Source organism: Cannabis sativa, chromosome 2 (genome assembly GCF_029168945.1).
Source record: "Cannabis sativa cultivar Pink pepper isolate KNU-18-1 chromosome 2, ASM2916894v1, whole genome shotgun sequence".
In the NCBI taxonomy this organism is placed as follows: Eukaryota; Viridiplantae; Streptophyta; class Magnoliopsida; order Rosales; family Cannabaceae; genus Cannabis; species Cannabis sativa.
In genome coordinates, this window is record NC_083602.1 from 15,578,096 (window position 1) to 15,600,074 (window position 21,979).

The 21,979-nt window shown below is 33.2% G+C and overlaps 2 protein-coding genes across 2 annotated transcripts; one reads left to right on the forward strand and one right to left on the reverse strand.

Moving 5' to 3' along the window:
• The first annotated feature begins 13,069 nt into the window (after positions 1-13,069).
• LOC115718744 (G2/mitotic-specific cyclin S13-7) lies at positions 13,070-15,641 on the forward strand. The gene is made up of 8 exons (XM_030647568.2): positions 13,070-13,588; positions 13,710-13,831; positions 13,933-14,076; positions 14,158-14,283; positions 14,374-14,622; positions 14,721-14,885; positions 14,970-15,151; positions 15,246-15,641. Exons 1-8 carry the CDS (start codon positions 13,540-13,542, stop codon positions 15,397-15,399), a joined length of 1,191 nt encoding a protein of 396 aa, XP_030503428.2. The 5' UTR covers positions 13,070-13,539; the 3' UTR covers positions 15,400-15,641.
• On the reverse strand, positions 15,177-17,228 carry LOC133034786 (molybdopterin synthase catalytic subunit-like). The gene is made up of 2 exons (XM_061110175.1): positions 16,885-17,228; positions 15,177-16,518 (listed from the first exon to the last, which is right to left on the reverse strand). Exon 2 carries the CDS (start codon positions 16,514-16,516, stop codon positions 15,899-15,901), a length of 618 nt encoding a protein of 205 aa, XP_060966158.1. The 5' UTR covers positions 16,517-16,518; positions 16,885-17,228; the 3' UTR covers positions 15,177-15,898.
• Positions 17,229-21,979: the final 4,751 nt, after the last annotated feature.

Consider the following 21,979-nt stretch of genomic DNA (forward strand, 5'->3'; position numbering starts at 1 on the left):
TTAAAATACATACTTTTATTTTATTTGATTTTAAATTGTACATATAACGCCAAATTAATAATAATATAAATAGGTACATCTCATCACTTTATTTGTTATTTGCAACTTAATATGAGAGAAGCACTACATTACAACACTTTAAATTAATTAGTACTGGACAAATTCCTAAAAAATAAATGACTTTCAAGGATAATATTTAAAAGAAAAGAAAAATTATTATTTTTAATATCTGCATACTCTTGCTTTATGTAGCAATATAATCTCTACATATACTATTTAATATTTATCAAAGTAAGTGGGTGAGAGTTGATTTTCTTTTACGGTTGGGTAGCAAATAGCAATAGTATTATAATTAACTAGAGTTTAGGTACGTAAATTGAAGTGTACGCAATCAATAAAGATAAAGCAGTACACATTATTATTATTATTATTATTATTATTATTATTATTTATTTGTTTAGAGAATACAATGAAATACATGAAAAGGATAAAGAGGATCACGTGAGGACTAATTTAATCATATATATCCATATATACTGGATATGCAATATAATCTACCATAAAGAATTATATACTTCTTTACAAAGTAAGGCATTTGTATTATATATATATGCATCGTCGGCGTTCACCTTTCATTGTCTATAATTATTCTGCTTAAAAAAAATTATATAGCTTGTATTCTAAGGTCTTAAATTATGCTTTAAAAGCTACAAGAAAATTTTGACTACTTAAAATATTTTTAAGTTGTCAGAGTTTTCTTTTATTCTTTTTCTTTAAAAAAAAAATAAAATTGAAAAAAGTACATTCACATGCATGTATATTGTATTGGTGTAATTTGATTCGAATTAATTAATTTATTTATATTTATTAAGTTAATTTTTTTTGATAATTATTAATTGTGTAAAAGGAAAAATCTTGATAGCTAGTGCATGAATATCATAACTAAAAAAACTGTTTTTTTGTTTTTAAAAACAGAAAATTGTTTTTTGAAAACAATTTGACTTGTTTGGCCTTGTTTTTTTAAAACAGTTTTCAGAAAACAAAGTTACAAAAAAAATAAGAATTTTGAAAACAACAAATATTGTTTTCTGTTTTAAAAACCAATTTACTTTTGGTCAATATTGTTTTTAAAAAACACTAACCAAACATGACTTGTTTTTAAAAACTTCAAAAACTATTTTTTGTTCTCATTTCTAAAAATAATTTTTTGAAAACAAAAAACAGAAAATAATACCAAACATGCTCTTTTTTCCTAAAAATATATATTTTGTGTGTGGGTATGGTGTGTGTAGAGAGAAATAATGAATTGTGAAGAGAGAAATAAGTATGAATTTATTGTGTGGTAAAAATGAGAAAAAAAATAAATTAGAATTTAAGTAGAGAAATTAAGATAATGAGTATGTAATTTTAAAATAAAAGTGAAATATAATTTTTATTGTATAGGTTTGGTAATTTTACCAAACCAAGTTAAATTTCTTTACTTCACTGCGACCACATGTAATGCTGTTGGCATTTTGTTTAGGGAAACTTACAAAAATACTGTTTTTTTACCAAATGTTTTCAAAAATACTGGGACACGGCAAACTTTACATTTTTACTGTCCAAGCCCATTTTTATTTCTTTTATACTGCCAAGGCCCAATATATTTACTTTTATACTGTAAACAGAAACAAAACACAAACGACACCTGTCCTTCGTGGTTAGGGACAGACAAATCAACACTGGAATCATAGAAACATCAGAAAAAAAAAACATAAAATATGGTAAAGAGAAAAAATTACTAAATCAACAATAAATTACTGTTTTGTAGTGTTATTTTACTGTTGTTTTAATATGAAAAAAAGGCCACATAAATGAAATATTGTAAAACATGACAGGACATGGAATCTATACCAGTTCTCATAAAGAGCAATGGACAATGGGAAAAATAACATAATTATTTCAAGAGAATGTGACAATCCTATAAAAAAAATATAAGAAAACACTACTAAAACAACAAAAAAAAAATAAATAACATAAAAAACAAGCATAAAAAAACTCTGGAATGGTAGTATTCTGATCGGGTGTACTTGGATTCTCAATCCTATAAAAAAACATAAGAAAACACTACTAAAACAACACAAAAAAAAAAAATGAAGAACATAAAAAACAAGCGTAAAAAAACTCTGGAATGGTAGTATTCCAATCGGGTGTACTTGGATTCCCAATCCTATAAAAAAAAATATAAGAAAACACTACTAAAACAAAACTAAAACAACAAAAAAAAAATAAAGAACATAAAAAACAAGCATAAAAAAACATTAAAACTAAAATAATGAAATGACAAACCTCAACAATCCTTTTCCTAAGAGTTAACAAAATAAAACCAAAACAAGACACAAAGTCAAACAAATAGAAAACTATAAAATAGGACTAAACAAAAAAAAAACATGCAAAAAAAAAAAGGAAATATAATCAACTTGAAAAAAACCCTAAAACAACACAAGATCAATAGAAAAAAACCTTATCAGATTTGGGAGACTTTGGAACTTTGGCTCAAACTCAAAATCAGAGTCGGAGTTCTCCAACACAGATTGAGGGTATTTTCGATTTAGTGTTCTTTGAAGTACCAGAACCTATATTTGCAAGAACAGATCTAGAAAATCAAAATAAAAAAACCACTCTTTTATTTCCCTCCAAAAGTGTGACTAAAAATTAGAAAAACTAAAAAATGAGAAAAAGATGAAGAAGAAGAACTGAACAAGAAATAAAATAAAAAATTTATATGTTAATGGAGAGAGTAAGAGAACTTAAGAAGGAAGATAGCTAGAAAAAAGATGATAAGTGTATGGATTTTGAAAAAAAAAAAAAACAAACAAAAGAAAGAGACCCATGAAGAAGAAGAAGAACAGAAGAGGAGCAATTACTATTACATGACACCTTAGATGAGTCCACCCATCTTCTAAAAAGAACAAGTACTTCATGTTGTTCTTGTTCTGCAAAAATTTTAGAATAAAAGGTGTTTGATAAAATATTTGTAGATATTTGGGATAGGAGCTGGTGTGTTGTCACTTTCATGGAGTGTGGCTCACTTTCATCAAAAAGTAAAATGAAGACACGTTTTGACTCAAATCTTTATCATCTTTAATTTTAATTTAATAAAAATAAAAATAAACATGTAAAAGAAGGTTTGTTCAACTTTTATCATTATTTTTAATAAATAAATAAAAAAGCTGCCACAAAATTAATCACATCATAATTTTTACACTCATTAAAATAATAAAAAAGAATACAAATAATCCATGGGATAATAAACTTGAAAAAGAAAGTTTGTTCAGCCTTAATCAATCTAATCATAACTTTTACACTCATTAAAATAATAAAAATGAATATAAATAATCTATAGTATGACATGTATCAGTTAAAATGGAATAACAAATTGGTTTAGCAAAAAGTAAAGATACAGTAAAAATGTAATAAATAACGTTTAACAGTAAAAATGAAATAAAAGTAGAAAAGACAGTACCAGGCGTAAATTTCCCTTTTGTTTAATCATAGTGAAGAAAGGACGCCATATAATTTAGCAGTAATGTTAAAAAAAGGCACATGTGACTTACCATAGCAGAATAAAATTGAAAACAACACGAAAAGTAAATTTAAATAAATTGTGAAAGTTATTACTTGTAATAATATGGTCAGGTAATCAAGTGACACTACCTTGAAAATTAAATAATGTAATTTAGGGGCAAATGAAAAAGAAAAAAGAAAAAAAAAAAAGTGAAAGCTAGCTACTACTATTATAAAGATGGCCTTCTTGACTTTTAGGGAAGAAAAAATGGGTTATTATGTGGGTTGTCTTCCTTCTTCTGATAATTATGTAACTTTCTTTAACTGAATCATTTGGTTCCTTGCTTCACATTTACGTTTCATACTCCTATTGGATTGAAGGCAACAAGAATAATAAAATAAATGTAATTGTAGCATATAAAGTTGACATAGAGGCTGGTGTAGTCAATTTTTTTATTAATTAGTTATATTTATTTAAGGTTAATTAGATTTTTTTTTTCTCCGAATTTTAACATGTACCAAATCATGTTCTCTGAATTTTTTTAGTCGTTAAAAATTCCTACTGAAACTATTGAGATTGTTAGATTTATAGGCTTTTGTCTAATTTCATTCAATTTTACTGTTTCAGTGATTGTTTATGTACTAAACCATGCTCTCCAGACTTTGATATCTACCAAATCATGTCCCTCGAACTTTAATATGTACTAAATCATGCCCCCTAAACTTTCATCCATGTTAGAAATTTTTTACTAAAATTGGACAAAAATCCCTAAATTCAACAATCTCAATAGTTCAGGGGGTATTTTTAACGACCTTAAAAGTTTCGGGAACATAATTTGGTACATGTTAAAATTTGGGAGAAAAAAATCCTAATTAACCTTTATTTAAATCACACTTTGTTATAAATAATAGATATTTGTAGAAGTCTAAATCTTTTCAAATTTATGGATTTTGTATAAATAGAGATCACCCCATTAATGAGCATGTGTCTTTAACCAAGATATACTCATTTGACTGAAATACATTCGAGCTAATTACTTTTTTTTATTTTTTATTTTGTTATGAGTAATTATTTATACAAGATAAAGTTTGTACATTATTGATTTTGTAATTCTCAGCTCAAAAGGAGGCTGAGGGCAACATGTTCTATCTATATTCTGATAGGGTATTACAAACACCAATGATAAAGTGACAAGTGACTCTAATGTTGGTGCTAAGGGAACTGACACTAGCAGAAAAGAATAACACTGAAAAGAAAGAAATTAACCACATAATGACCACACCAATACAAAGAGATTAGTACTAAACAGAGTATTCGACTTTCTTAACACCACCCCTCAAATGAGAGGGTGAGTTCTTCACACTGAGTTTGCAAATTAAGTAGTGAAATCTAGAATGAGAGAGGCTTTGTCATACAGTTTGCAATTTGATCTACTAATGGAGTGTACCTGACTTCCAGTGTCTTGTTTAAAACTTTATCTCGAACAAAATGTATGTCCAGCACAATATGTTTAGTGTGTACATCATGTTGGGTTTGGTGCCCTAAATAAAACCCATTACAATCTGATTAGTTATCAATCTAAGAAATTTGACGTGATTTATGTTTGCATAAATTCTTCATGCTTATGGTTTAATATGTTTAATGCAGAAAATATGTTAAGTCCAGAACATATATTCACAATTACAGTATTGTCAACACAGTGGAATGTGATTGTGATTATATGATTCAAAAGACTAAGTCCCTGCTTCATCAGTATTTTGGATTTACACTGATGTGATAATCAGCGATGATGTGTACTTACACTTGGAGTAAGTGTTATGTTCTTTCCAGAACATTGGTAAAGTATACTGGTTTCGAATGTATGGAGTATACATTGGACTGGACCGATATTTAACTTACCGTTGTATATTTTCAAGTCAATATCAGTAGTTGATCTTAGATTAAAAGAATCTAAATCCTGATATGCTTAGGCTCAACTCAGGAGTATTATTCATGTTCTTTGATTTATTAGTTAAGCCTACTTTTGGGTCAGGGTGATACGTATATTTTGGGAACATGATAGTATGATTGAGTGGGAGCGCTGAACATAAATATGGAATCTATAGCTTCTACTGGTGTATAGAAGTCAAGTGATAGTTCCCTTCGAGCTTAGCTAAATAGAAGTAAATGGATGAGCTCTTGTTTCAGTGACTAATTCATAGATCACTAAAACACCATTTACAGGTAGCTAAGTGTTTTAAGGGGCCAAATACATTGAGGGGTGAAAACAGTAAACTTATCCCATCTCGATGTAAATCATCTAGATAGAGGATCTGTGATTACATTAAGATTATAACAATGGTTAAATGAGATAGCATATCTATATCGTGAAACATATAGTATGCTCTATATAAATCTGAGAGTGCAATTCTAAGTTCTAAGAGTGGATTCAATAAGGGATTAATAAGTAGGGATTTACTTAGTAAATTCGGTTCACTTATTGGAAGCTCAGCATATAGATCCATAGTCCCCATTCTAGTTGAGACTATACTGCTTGTAAGACTCAATAATTGATTTGTAATTAATCAAATATAATTCTAAAGTTAGACTATGTCTAATTTATGAATTTTCACTAAGCAGGGGTGAAATTGTAAAGAAAAGAGATTCTAGGTTTATTTATTAATTAAGAGACTCTATATGTCTAATTAATAATTATATTAAATGAAAATATTATTTAATAATCTATTTTAGTTATTAAATAATTAGTTTTGGCATTTAAATGGTTAGAATTGGAAAATTGGCGTTTTTTGAGAAAATAGAAATAAAAATTATGAAAACTGCAAAATCCAAGGCCCATTAACACCTATGGCCGGCCACTTGGGTAAGATTTTCCAATTAATATTTTCATTATTTTAATGCCAAATAATTACTAACCTAAACCTAGTAGTTGCCTATAAATAGAAAGTGATGGCTCAGTCAAACAATAAGTTTTTAATAAGTTTTCAACAAGTTTTCTTCAGATTGCTTTTTTCAAAAACTGAGCCTTCCACTTTCTCTCTCTATATCCGACCCTACCTCTCTCTCTTTTCCTCTTCACAATTTCGAAACCTTAGTGATAGAGTAGTGCCCACACACAGCAAGTGGTACCTCAATCATAGATTGGAAGACTGTGAAGGATCACACACAAAGAGAAGGACGTTCGGGCTCAGATCTTGATAATACTCTGCGACAGAAAGGATACAAAGGTTAGAGATCTGAGTGGAAGGAGACATTATTCCGCTGCCACCAATGTAAGGTTTTCTTAACTTTATATGTGTTTAATTATCGTTTTAGAAAGTTCATATTTAGGGTGTTAAACAACATACTTGTGAGTAGATCTAAGATCCTGGTAAAATAAATTCCAACACATCATACATTGGATTTGAGCCCAGAGCACTAGCACTCATATTATCACACTAAGTGACCAGAGTTGTTGGCAAAGGATACTTGATTTCATTGAGTAGTGATTCAATCCATGATATTTCAGCACTAACATAAGCAAGTGCTCTGTATTCAAATGCAGTGCTTGATTTGGATACCACTGCTTGCTTCTTGGAAGACCAGGACGCAAGTGAATCTCCAAGATACACACAATAGCCTCCTATAGACCTTCTATCATCAGCATTACTGGCCTAATCTGTTAGGTTTTATGCCCTAAATAAAACTCCATTTCAATGTAATTTATTTTATTCAACATCAATAAAGAAACAGAAGTATTTTTCATTCATTTGTGTATGTTTTGGTTCACTTTATCAATTGCTTGTCTAATTGATTTATAAATTCATCTTAAACCCTTTTCACATACTTGATCATGTTTATTGTGCTGTCATCACATTGGAAAGTAAACATGACTATTTGAATAAAGTTTCCTAGATTTATCAGACACAGGGTTTTACTGATATGATAATCTACAACAAGAGTTTACTTGTATTTGGAGAAATACTATGTTCTTTCCAGAACATTGGTTAAAGTAAAGCTCAGGTTGGATGCATGGAGTATGCATCGGAAGGGACCGATATTGAACTTTGATTTAGATTTAATTAAACTTACCGTAAAATCTATTCAAGTCAATATCGCCAAGTTGATCCTAGATCAAATGATCTTAATCCTGTTATGATTAGGCTCAATCTTTAAAGGCTATTCGTGTTCTTTGATTTGTTAGTTAAGCCTACTTTTAGGTCAGGGTGATACGTACATTTTGGGAACACGGTAGTGCAATTGAGTGGGAGCGCTAGCATAAACATGGAATCTATAGCTTCTATCTGGCAAATAGTAAGCAAAGGATGATCTCCTTCGAGCTTGACCAAACGAAAATAAATGGTGGAGATCTCATTTCACATAAGCTGAAATATCATTTATACGGGGTCAAGTGTTTTAAGGATAAAATACATAGTAGGGTGTTACGGTAATTTAATCCCTTTACTGTGTAGATCATTCATATAGAGGATCATTGATCAAATTAGGATTATAACAATGGATAACTAATGATGTGTCTATATGGTGGAACATATAGAGCATTCTATATACTGAGAGTGCAATTCTAAGTTCTATGCGTGGATTCAACGAAGAATTAATAAGTTAGTGAATTTTAGTGCTAAATTCTTAATCTACTTATCGGAAGCTCGGTTTTATAGACCCATGGTCCCCCCACTAGTTGAGATAATATTGCTTGTAAGACTCATGTAATTGGTTTTGACTAATCAATTATAATTCACGAATTAGACTATGTCTATTTGTGAAATTTTCACAAAGTAAGGGCGAAATTGTAAAGAAAGAGTTAATAGGGGCATATTTGTTAATTATGATACTTTGTATGGTTCAATTAATAAATATGATAAATGACAATATTATTTAATAATTATTTATAGTTATTAAATAGTTAGAATTGGCATTTAAATGATTGAATTAGGAAATTGGCATTTTTGAGAAAATCATATACAAAAGGTGTTAAAATTGTAAAAATCAAGGCCCAGTCGACCTAGCCATGGCCGGCCACCTTTATAGGTATTTTAAGTTGATTTTTTCATTATTTTAATGCCATATAATTCAAATCTAACCCTAGTGGAATGCTATAAATAGATAGTGAAGGCTTCAGGAAAATTACACTTTCTGAATCAGAAAAACCTGAGCCTCCACTCTCTCTTCTCTAGTCGCCACTCTCTCTCTTCCTTCTTCCTTTGAATTTCGAAATTACCTTAGTGATTAGAGTAGTGCCCACACACATCAAGCAATACCTCAATCATAGTGAGGAAGATCGTGAAGAAAGATCATCAGCAAAGGAGATTCAGCATCAAGGATTCAGAGAAAGAGATCCAGGTTCAGATCTTGATAATACTCTGCTACAGAAAGGAATCAAGGGTTAGAGATCTGAACGGAAGGAGTCATTTAATTCCGCTGCACCCAATGTAAGGTTTCTTGAACTTTATATGTGTTTAATTTATCGTTTTAGAAAGTTCTTATTTAGGATGTTAATAAACATACTTGTGAGTAGATCTAAGATCCTGGTAAAATAATTTCCAACATAATATGCATTTGAAAACCCAGTGAGATTAAGTTTGTCACTGCAGTAGAGATGAAGCCCTTTTGTGTTGGTTCTTTTTAAGTACCTTAAGATTCTTTTAGTTGCACTCCAATGTAAAGATGTTGGAGCTTTATGGAATTGACTAAGAGAATTAACAGCATAGCTGATATCAGGCCTTGTGTGATTCAAGTACTACAGAGCTCCAATAAGGCTTCTATATACTGTAAGATTATCCATCTATTTGACATCAGAAAGAGACAGTGATGCTAGTTGCTACTAGAGTTGGACAGAGATTTAGGTGCTACAAATTATTTTTCTACTTTGTTTGAGTAAGGTAAACTCCAGTTTCATTCCTTACAACTTCAATGCCAAAGAAGAAGTGAAGTGTGTTGGGCTTTGTGCCCTAAATTAAAATCTATTTCAATGTAATTTTTTCTATTCAATTATCAATAAAGAAACAGCTTTATTTTTCATTACTTATATAAGCACAAATATAAGGGGAGAAATTGGGTCCCCTTGCCTTAACCCCTGCTCACCTTTGAAAGAACCCTGAAACCTTCCATTCATTTGTAAGGAATAAGACGTATTTCTCACACAATTCATTATCCAACTAATAAACTTTGCAGGGAAACAATAAGCCACCAATAACTTTTCAAGGAAATCCCAATTGATCGTATCATAAGCTTTGCTAATGTCAATTTTAATGGTACACCTCGCAGAGCAATTCTTCCTTTTATAGTCCTTCTATATGTCCTGAAGAATTAGTATGTTGTAGGCAATAGACCGACCCTTTACAAATGCACCCTGGTTCTGATCCACTAAACGCGAGAGGACTTTATTCAATCAAGAACACAAGAGTTTAGAGGCACACTTGTAAAGAGTTGAACATCAAGCAATGGGCTGATAATCTATAGCTTGTGAATGGAAATCTATTTTTAGTATTAAAGATAGGGCTGTGTTGTGAAGTTCAGCAGGTCACAGATTGGATTAAAAGAAATGAGAAATAACTTTGTCTATATCTTTCCCCACCTCAAACCAAATAGATTTAAAAAAACCAGAATCAAATCCATCAGGACCTGGAGATTTAGTACTAGGAATACTAAACACCGCATCCCTAACTTCTTTAAGAGAGAAAGGTTTTAATAAATATACATGTTGGTCAAGGTTAAGTTTGGGGCCCATAGCAATGCAATTCTGTTGAATCTAAGGAAGTTGCTCTAGCTCTGCCCATAATGCTCCGGAAGTGATCAAGAAAAAATTAGACAACATCTGGAAAGTGATCATTCAAAGTGCCCTGATCAGTAACAAAAGAAACAATATTATTATCATCCTTTCTCTTCTTTAACATGGCATGGAAAAAGACTGTGTTGCTACCCCACTTTTGGATCCATTTTATTTTACTTCTTTGACTTAGGAAATTCAAGTACATCTTTTCTTGATTGTGGAAATGAACTGTCGCATTGTGCTCTCTATTAAGAAGAGGTCTATATAGGGGATGAGCTTGGCAAAAGAGCTAAGCTTCTTTAAATCGATCTTTAGCTTTCTCATAGGTTTCTCCTATATTTTAAATTGATTGACTATTGTAAGTCGTGAGTTTATGTTTGAGCCTCATGATCTTGAGATAAATCCCTTTTAACCCATGAAAATTCAAAGGTTTGCACCAACTTTTGAGAACAACCTGCTTATACTCAAAGTGGTCAGCCCAAAAATTAAAGAATCGAAACGGTTTGTAACCAATATTCTCTGTAACAACTGAGTGGACAATGCAAAAGTAATGGCCTGAACAAGTTTTCTACGAGAAATGAGCTGAGGTATTTAGAAAATCATCCATCCAAGTCTCATTGTGAAAAACATGATCAATACGAGAAAAAATTATGGCATCTTGCTTGTTAGTCTAAGTAAATGAAGAACCAGTTCATTTCATTGGCCCAACAAAAGCTAGAGCAACCCAACTTGTAGAATCAGCAAGATCAGTAGCACTAATAGGATTCCCCTAGCCTATCATCATGGTGAAGCACACCATTGAAGTCTCCAAGAATAATCCACGCCTTAGTTTCATTGATCATGGATAAGGCAGACCAAAGATCACATCTACCATCTATAGTGTTTGCTCCATAGATGAAAGTAGCATAATAATTTATTTTTTGCCCTATCATTTTAATATGACAATGAACATGTTATTTGGACTCCTCCATAACTTCCACCTGAGCATAGTTCTTTCTCCAAAGAACCAAAATATGCCCCTCAATATCATAACTACTATAGAACTCCAAACTAGTAAAACTACTAGCCATCATCCTCTGTAATTTTCCCCCTTTAACCTTAGTCTCTAAGAGAGCACCAGCTCTTACTTTATTAAGTCTCCAAATATCAGAACCGATTCTTGCTTCTCCCTCTTATTCAAACCCCTCACATTCCAACTACACATGTTGTAAAAATCCATCAACAAAAAGCAAGTAATGGACCCTCATCTCCTAATTCATCTCCCTGCTTCCTATTTAAAATTTCGAAAGAGTTTCGAAGCACTTGCTCTTAAGACTCATTAACCTTTTTATTGACCCAGCTCCTTTAGAAATTCTTGACTTGGGTGATTGCCAATCACTTGAGATAGGACTTAGATTGCTTGCTGAATTTCCCATAGTAACTATTTGAGAACCAAGCTGCTAATCCTTAGATATCTCAGTCAGTGACACTAACCTCTTCCACAACCTGATTCCCTGCAGATTTCAGATCAGCAGTATTACCTTTCTTTGCCTTCACTATCATCTTCACTGTCGAGGTTTCAGTAGGTTTCTCAACCCTTCTACAATTAGCCATAATGTGCTCAAAACCTCCACATTATTTACATTTTACAGGCAGCCACTCATACTCGATACCCTGTTCCACCAATTGGCCATACTCATTTACAAACCAGAAAGATCTATCAGGGTTGTCTGTGATCTCCATTTCGACAAGCACACGAGCAAATTGCACCCTTGTACGATCCTTTGTGTGTTTATCAACTATAATAGGCTTCCCTTAAGAGCACTCAAAGCTTTTTTCCCCCGATATTGAAGCCCTAGATTGTGGAGTCTGATCCAAAGAGGGATAGATTTCACCATTTTAATAGCATTCAAATTCGAAGTCCAAGGTCTAATAATAACAGGTTTCCTATCGAATTGTATCACTCCGTTTTCAAGAACCTCATCACGAGTTGCTTCATCATTAAACTTGACTATAATAAGACCTTTTGTCATTCTAGCAATCTGCATAATACCCAAATGTCCCCAGATTCTACGTATAAACCCTTTCAAAAATAACTGCTGGTACATTACTCCCATTACCATAAATATTACAGCCGACTTCCCATTGGCTTCCTTCAATTTTACCTCTTCCAAATCTATCTGAGCAATTTTCCTACCATCCCTAACTAAAGGTTCAGTAAAATTCAATTTAGCATCAAAATTTAGGCTCTTACCTTCCGTGAATTTCTTCCAGTGGTTTTGAGCTGTCGAACAATGGTTCTCCTCCACCTCCTCAGCCCAGCTCCGACTTTTTGCTGATTTCAGTGACTATTTCATTTCGAGCTTCCTCCTCAACAATTAGATTAGGGCAAAGATCCGCAGTATACAATGTTGCTTCAAATTCCTCACATGTTCTAGCATTGCTCACGATTTCTAATTGTTTCACCGGAGTCCCAATCGTAGCTCTAGTAATCGGCTATCGACCCACTTTCTTCTTCTTTGCCATGGAAGAGAAAGAGAATGAAAGCAAGAAGGATTTGTATACAATTTTAATTATTTTTAATTTTATTTTTTTTTACATTATTTATTTATGCCATATAAAAGTAAACTCTACTACATTTTTTCATATTTACCAAAAAAAAACTCCTAATTTTTTTTAATTGGTTCTTTTAAATCTCCTAACAAACAAGTTTGGGCCTTAAGAGAAAATTGGTTGCATGGCCCAATTATAAACGGATGGGAGCGCTTTGACTCGTCCCGGAAGCCAGTACCCAACGGCTAGAAAATCCCAAAGAAGGAAATCACCTAAGGAGGGTTAAAGCCGTTAGATTAAACATCATCAACGGCCATAATTCAATAAAAATTCGACCGTTGGGAGATGCATCGTTTCGGGCAGCTTCAACAGCAAGGTAAAGCCAACACCAACGGCTTCTTCTTATAAATCAAACATTTCGCAAAATTCCAATTCAAATTCCGCCAAAGAAATCGAACAAGAAGAAGAAGAAAAATACAGTAAGAGAAAATATAAGTGAAGAAGAAGAAAGAGGATTGATTTGGGAGGGAGTGTGCTGTTGAGTGAGATAATCCAAGGGCCGAAGGTGGCGATCGAAAACACCGACGTACAAGGAGGAGGAGGAGGAGGCAGCAGTCGTCTCCAGGTGTTCCTATCTTCGTTGTTTTCAAGCATCGGCGGAGTTTTCGGAAGCAGCGTTCAAGATCAAGATTCGGATATGGCTACCAAAGCTACTCTTGTTGTGCCTCACCAACAACTTCAAAGAGGTACATCAAAGCTACTGCTCTCTTTATTAATTGGGGTTTTCATGTTCTAATATCTATTTCTTTGATTTCTGCTTAATTTTTCGTAATGAGTTCTCTAATTTGATTTTTAATTTTTTTCTAGAGGGAATTAAGCAGAAGATTGTACCCCTTGAAGGAAGAAATAGGAAAGTTCTTAAAGATATTGGTAACTTAGTCAAAGATAGAGCTCCAGAGGGGAAAAACCAAGTAGAGAAGAAGAACAAGGTAGATATGTCTTTTCTGCAAAAATTCTTGTCTAAAACATCTGTTAGGGTAAAAAAATTCTGAATTTTTGAATAATATGATGGGAAATTTTTAATTTGCAGAAACCCATCATCGTTGAAGAAAATGTTGCCTCTAAAAAGGTTGAACAAAAGAATGGAGATGAAGTTGTCAAACCGGTCAGACGATTCAAGGAAGGGATTCCAATAAAGAAGACTTTTACATCCACCCTCAGTGCTCGAAGCAAGGTATTTTACTTCTTTTTTAAATGTTATTTCTCTTATATAATAAATAAACACTCAAAATTTGAATTATGTTAATAAATTCAGGCGGCTTGTGGAATTAATAACAAGCCTAAAGGTGAGATAGTGAATATTGATGCAAAAGATGGTGATAATGAGTTGGCTGTAGTTGAATACATTGATGAATTGTACAACTATTACAAGCAATCTGAGGTTAGTCCATCCTTAGCAGTTTTATTTTTGATTCTGCATATTTTTCTTTCAGCTGTGGTAATATTTATAAATTAATGCTCTCTTTTACAGGATGAAACCAAGGTGAATGACTACATGGGTTTACAGCCAGATATAAACGCTAAGATGAGATCAATCCTAATTGATTGGCTAATTGAAGTTCATCACAAATTTGAACTCATGCCTGAGACCCTCTACCTTACCATAAACATTGTAGACAGATTCCTTTCAATGAAGGTCGTTCCTAGGAGGGAGTTGCAGTTGGTTGGCATCAGCTCAATGCTTCTAGCAAGCAAATATGAAGAAATTTGGGCACCAGAGGTCAGACCATCGTCAACAACTGTTGGTTCAATTGTGGCTTTTCCCCCTTGTTTAATTTCCCTATACCGATTACTGATATTGGGCTCTAAAATTTGCAGGTTAATGACTTTGTTTGCATTTCTGACAATGCCTATGTGAAAGAACAGATTTTAGTGATGGAGAAGGCAATCTTGGTTAAGTTGGGATGGTACTTGACAGTTCCCACACCCTATGTCTTTCTTGTTAGATACATCAAAGCCTCAGTTCCTAATGTTGATGAGGAGGTAGAACCTTGTTATAATAAATCTAGAATTCTGGATTAAGTTTAATAAAGAAATTATTTGATTATTTTTTTTTTTCCTATGCAGTTGGAGAATATGGTGTTTTTCTTTGCTGAACTTGGTGTTATGCACTACTCTGCTGTAATTGCACATTGTGCTTCAACCATTGCTGCTTCAGCTGTTTATGCTGCAAGATGCACACTTAAGAGGAGTCCAGCTTGGACTGAAACTCTTGAGCATAATACTGGATATTCTGAAAATCAACTGATGTATGTAATTAAAATGAACATTGTGTTTTTCTCCTTCAACTACCTAGCTGAATACAAAATGGTAAATCTGATGTTTTTGTGTATATTTGAACAGTGATTGTGCAAAGCTGTTGGTGGGCTTTCATTCAGGTGCAGCAGAGAGTAAGCTGAAGGCAGTGTTCAAGAAATACTCGAGTATAAAGTCTGGTGCTGTTGCACTTTATTCTCCAGCCAAAGAACTTCTGGCTGAATCATCATCAGATCAGTAACAGAGTTGTGGCTATTTCTTTATATAGCTTGGCTTAGTTAGTAGTATTATTATCATGACCAATATTATTGTGGCCAATATTAGTGAGAGATTATTTTGCTGTTATGATCCGTAAAAGAGTTGTGGCTATTTTATTATAGCTTGGCTTCTTAGTAAGTAGTATTATTACCAGGACCAATATTATTGTGACCTATTTTGTTAAAAACAAAGAAATGACATCTATTGTTTGTTTTTGTTGTTGCATATTTGTTTGTGTATATAAAGTAATGACAACATTTTATCTTTCTCTCAACCTCACTTTTTCCCAAAAATACCAATAAATTGCTTATGATGATTTAAAAAGACAATAATTTATCAGCAAAGCCAGAAGAAATAAAAGGAAAGCCCAGTTTGCAGAAGCAGCACAGTTATTGCAGATTAACAAAAGAAATTTTTTCAACTTTTGAGCCCTTCTTATTAAAGAAAAAATAAAGGGAATTTCACCTACACTTTTTTCTTTCTCATATTCTATTAACCTCAACATCTTTAACAAAGCACCTCTTCTCATCATCATTTCCACTTTCATCAATAACCTTCACCTTAGCACCACAACACCCCTTCTTTCTCTCATGCCTATGAACCTCAACTTCTTTAACAGAACAGCTCCCATCATCCTCATTCCCAAACAATCTTCTTTCCAAGAACTCGGAATTCTCCTTCCAAACCTCTCCATTTGAATAAACCTCTTTCTTCCAAATAGGAACCGATGCCTTCACCTCATCAATCACATACTTACAAGCATCCAATGCATCTGCTCTGTGAACTGATGACACTGCAATGAAGACACTCGTTTCACCGACAGGAACTGGGCCAAGGCGATGAGCAACCGCCATGGAATGGAGATTCCAGGATGATCTTGCAGATGAGCATATAGTCTTGACACATTTCAGAGCCATTGGCACATATGCTTCATATCTCAGCTCCACAACATCTTTGCCATCAAAAGTGTCCCTTGTTGTACCAGAAAATGTTGCTATGGCACCAGCTTGTGGAGCACTGACATAATTAATGTATTTGGAGAAATCAATTGGGATGTGCTCCTCTAAGATCTCCACCAGAGTTTGCTCATCACCACCCATATCTGTCAACACAGATTACACAAATATACTAACATCAAAATTACTATTCCACCAGTTTTTGTGACTGACCCAATTGTTGGAATAGCTTGAAGAACATGGTTTAGTGGTCCAAAACTCTTCAAGAGTCCAAAATCATATCAACCATTTAAATTAAAAATTGTCAGTTTCGTAAAAGACTAACTATCTATCTATCTACTGGTCAAACCATTTTCGACTCTTGAAAATTGGAAGAGGCAAGTTACAATCAGTTTCAGCCTTAAAACATATAATCAAAGTATTAATGATGAACAAAAACTAAAATCAAATCTTATACAAAGTTTATACCCATTTCATGTGAAAAAAGTAATTGAGAAAGCAAAAGGAGATACCTTCGTGACCGATGAAGGAGATACTCTTTAAACAGATGGGACCAAAGAAGTCAAAGAAATAGAGATTGAGGGAGGCGGAGGGTGGAGATGGTGAAGGAATCTTGAGGAAGAGTAGAGTTATGGGGGGATTCAAAGAAGAAAGGACGAATCCTGTAAGCGTATAAAAAGGTATTTTAAGTACGTGTTAAACTTTGTCTACTTCCGCTTTGCGCTTTTCTTTTCTCTATTGGGTCAACCTCAACCACTCCACACAAGTCATCAAGTGGTTCGATAATTTTAAAGGGAAGTTACTAATTAGAGGTTCTATGCAGCTATGGGCATCTCTAGACTTCAAAAGACTAAATATAGTGTAGTTTCACAATATATTTATTTCAATAAGACATTAAAATTATTTTTGTCTACCGTGTCTCACCAAATTTAGTGGTGTACTATAAACCACACTATTTTTATTTTTTAAGTTTTTAATAATTAAATAAATACTTTTTAAGAGAAAAAACTAAATAATTATATATATTTACTATTAAAATAATTTTATTATTTAATAAAATTAGAAAATAATAAATAATATAAAATTTGGAGTAATTTTTAGTGTTGTGATTAGAATTGAAAAAAAAATTAGTGTTGAAATAGTAGTTTTTTTGTGTTGATTTTAACACCAAATTTAGATTTTACTATTAGGGCAACTCCAATGGAGAAACCTAAATTTAGTGTTAAATAAACACTAAAAGAATTTCAACATTAAATTTTTTTCCAATGCCAACCACAACACTAAAGATTACACTAAAAATATATATTCTTTATTATTATATTATTTTCTTAAATTATCTCACACTATAATATGTATATAAATATAAAAATTTAATCATAAACATATTATTTTAATGTTAAAAAAAGAAAAAGAAAAATTTAGTGTAATCTATAGTGTCCCACTAAAAATAGTGGGATACTATAGACTCCCATGTTAGACTATATATATAGTGTATGTAATATAGCATATACAATGATATGAAATGCGGAAAATAAACTTTAATCATATCAATAATATATGCAATGAAAGGATCGATGTACCTCCAGTCATTGATCTTTGAGCTTCAATCCCTGCGATAGCTTCGGTATTGGAGTTCGGGCTTCCTCGCTCTCTCAACTCTCTTTAGATGGAATTTGCTGAATGAATTCAGAATGAGTGAGGAGCTCGGGGACCGAGACCCTATATTTATAGGTGAGATACTCCATCAGTATCTGCACCACATTAATTGTCAGAATATTTTGACAATTAATTCAGGAAATCAAATCAGGTAATGAATATAGAAATCTGACCATATATAGAATATTACATAATTGATTTTGTTCAGATTCAATGAATATAAAATATTCATTTATCAGAAAATCAATTATTTATTTATTTCCTTAAATAGAAAATTATTTCCTTAATTAGAAAATAATTTCCATAAATAAAAATATTCTAATATTCTCCCACTTGGTCAGTATTTAAACTAAAATATTCAAACCCAACGTTCCTCATTATATAATAAACATACGAATCATAGCGACATGTCCTCATTATGAATCGAGTATTATCTTCCATGTATTACAATACATTTATTATATAACAATGTACTTTATGTGGCAATGTACTTAAGTGAATAAACCCTAAACCTTATGTTTATTCAGGTCCTCTGAAATTTTTCTCAAATGTAAAATTAAGATGCGCATAAATATGAGAAAATCAAAAATAAGAATTTCATTAATAATAACTTTATTTGTACAAATTACATAAGGGAACCAAGTCCCATGTTCTCTACATGATCCTTGAATTTATGAGGTGGCAAGCCTTTTGTCATAGGATCGGCAATCATCAATTCAGTGCTAATGTGTTGAATGACCACTTTATTTTCCTTAACACGTTCTCTAATAGCTAAGTACTTAATGTCGATGTGCTTGCTTCGACTTCCACTTTTGTTATTCTTAGCCATGAAAACAGCAGCTGAATTGTCACAGAACATCTTTAGCGGCCTTGCAATGGAATCAACCACTCTAAGGCCTGAAATGAAACTCTTTAGCCATACACCATGTGATGTAGCCTTGAAACAAGAAACAAACTCGCCATCCATAGTAGAAGTGGCGGTAAAAGTTTGTTTGTTACTCCTCCAGACACGGCTCCACCAAAGAGCATAAACACGTAACCGCATGTAGATTTACGTGAATCAACCGCAACCGGCGAAATGCGAGTCCGAGTAGCCAACTACTTCTAGATTGTCGGTTCATTTGAACATAAGTTTGTAATCATTAGTACCCTGAAGGTACCTCATTACCTTCTTTGCAGCTTTCCAGTGGTCTATCCTTGGGTTACTCTGACATCTTCCTAACATTCCGACAGAATAAGCAATGTCGGGTGTTGTGCACACCTGAGCATACATTAGGCTTCCGACAGCAGAAGCATAAGGAATGTTCTTCATTTGTTCTCTTTCAAAATCATTCTTTGGGCACTGGCTCAAATTTAATTTATCACCCTTCATAATTGGAGCAACGCTCGGTGAACAATCTTTCATATGAAATCTTTCTAAAACTCTGTTGATGTAGGCTTCTTGAGATAAACCTAAGATACCTCGGTATCTATCTCTATGAATCTTAATGCCTATGACATAGGATGCTTCACCCATGTCTTTCATCTCAAAGTTCTTTGAAAGAAATTGTTTCACTTCACGTAGCAACCCTTTATCATTGGATGCAAGAAGAATATCGTCCACATATAAAACAAGAAAACAGATCTTACTCCCACTTTCCTTCAGGTATATGCATTGATCCATGACATTCTCTTCAAATCCAAAGGAAGAGATGACATCATGAAATTTTAAATACCATTGGCGGGATGCTTGTTTTAATCCATAGATGGACTTCTTGAGCTTGCATACCAAATCCTGACCTTCACTAGAGGAGAATCCTTCTGGTTGTTTCATGTATACCTCCTCCTCTAGATCACCGTTCAGAAAAGCAGTTTTTACATCCATCTGCTCCAGCTCTAAATCAAAATGAGCAACTAATGCCAAGATGACTCTGAGGGAATCTTTCTTTGATACAGGAGAAAAAGTCTCTGTATAGTCAATTCCTTCCTCTTGAGTGAATCCTTTAGCAACAAGTCTCGCTTTGTACCTCTCAGTGTTGCCTAATGAGTCTTTCTTAGTTTTATAGACCCATTTACAGCCAATGGCTCTCGCCCCATTAGGCAACTTTACAAGTTCCCAGACTCTGTTGCACCTCATAGAATTCATTTCTTCATCCATAGCATTGTACCACAATTTTGATTCTCTACTGTTCATAGCTTGTAAAAACGTTTCTGGATCATTTCCAATTCCAATATCAGATTCTAATAAATACACAACATAGTCTTTGTAAATCTTTGGTTTGATAGGTCTAGTAGATCTTCTTAAGACTTCACCAACGAGGCTGCTTGGGAGCGACGGCGGGTTCAGCAGGTTGTTCAACAATTGCAGGCAACTCTTGAACATTTTGATCTACTAGATTATCATTACCAACTTGTGGATCTTCAGTGATTGGTAATGGTTGTTCAACATTCGTTTGAACTACAGGAGTGTTAACCATTATCAATCTTGCTTTTGAAGTGGAAGGTTCTGAAGGATCTTTCTCAGGACCTAAGTCCTTTGATTGATCACTCCCACTGATCAAGGCATTCTCAAGAAATTTTGCATTCCTTGATTCCACAATTCTTGTGCTATGAGATGGACAATAAAACTTGTAACCTTTAGACTTTTCAGCGTACCCTATAAAGAATCCGCTTATGGTCCTTGGGTCCAATTTCTTCTCTTGTGGATTATATATTCTGACTTCAGATGGACATCCCCAAATGCGTACATGATTCAAACTTGGTTTCCAACCTTTCCATAATTCAAAAGGAGTTTTTGAGACTGCCTTTGTTGGAACTCGGTTTAATATGTACACGGATGTCTTTAATGCTTCAGTCCACAAGGATTTAGGAAGGTTAGAGTTGCTACTAAGCATACTCCGCACCATGTCCATTAATGTTCGGTTTCTTCTTTCTGCAACACCATTTTGCTCGGGTGTACCGGGCAAGGTGTACTGGGCAACAATCCCATTTTCTTCAAGAAACTTCGCAAATGCACCAGGTGCTTGTCCATCTTCTGTGTATCTACCATAATACTCACCTCCTCTATCTGATCTCACTATCTTAATTTGCTTGTTGCATTGTTTCTCTACTTCAGCTTTAAATATCTTAAAGACATCTAATGCTTCACTTTTATTATAAAGTAAGTAGATATACATGTAGCGTGAGTAATCATCTATGAATGAGATGAAGTATTTCTGACCATGTGACTCCATATCTGGACTACATATACTCGGTATGTATGATTTCTAATATTTCGGTAACTCCTATGGACACCGGTTTTTGACGGACTTGGAGGTTTGCTTTCCCTTAATGCAATCCACACAAGTATCAAAGTCAGTAAAATCTAAGGTATTGAGTACCCCATCTTTTACCAACCTTTTAATTCTATCAATGGAGATATGTCCCAATCTCCGGTGCCACAATGTACAGGAATCCTCTTTCATAACACATCTTTTAGTGCCCGCGTGAACATGCATAACATTATTAGTGGTATTATTTTGTAAATTAAGGCAGTAAAGACCATCAGACAAAATACCATTTCCAACACATTCAGATTTATAATATAAATTGAAATATTTGTCTGAAAATGTAAAGGAAAAACCAAAGGGTATAAGTCTTGAAACTGAAATCAAGTTTCTAGAGAAACTTGGTACATAAAAGGTCTTTTCTAACTTTAAAATAAAACCATTACTTAAAACTAAATTGCATGTTCCAATAGCTTCCACATGTGAGCCCATCTTGTTTCCGAGATAAGATGCTTTGCTCACTTGCCACTGGCTTCCTTAGATTTTGAATATCCTGCAAGGAATTTGTTATGTGAATTGTTGAACCGGAATCAATCCACCATGTGTTAAGATTAACATTAGCCATATTAGATTCATAACATACTAAGGAAATTGGATTACCTTTGTCATCCATCCATTTCTTGAACTGGTCGCACTCCCTTTTAGC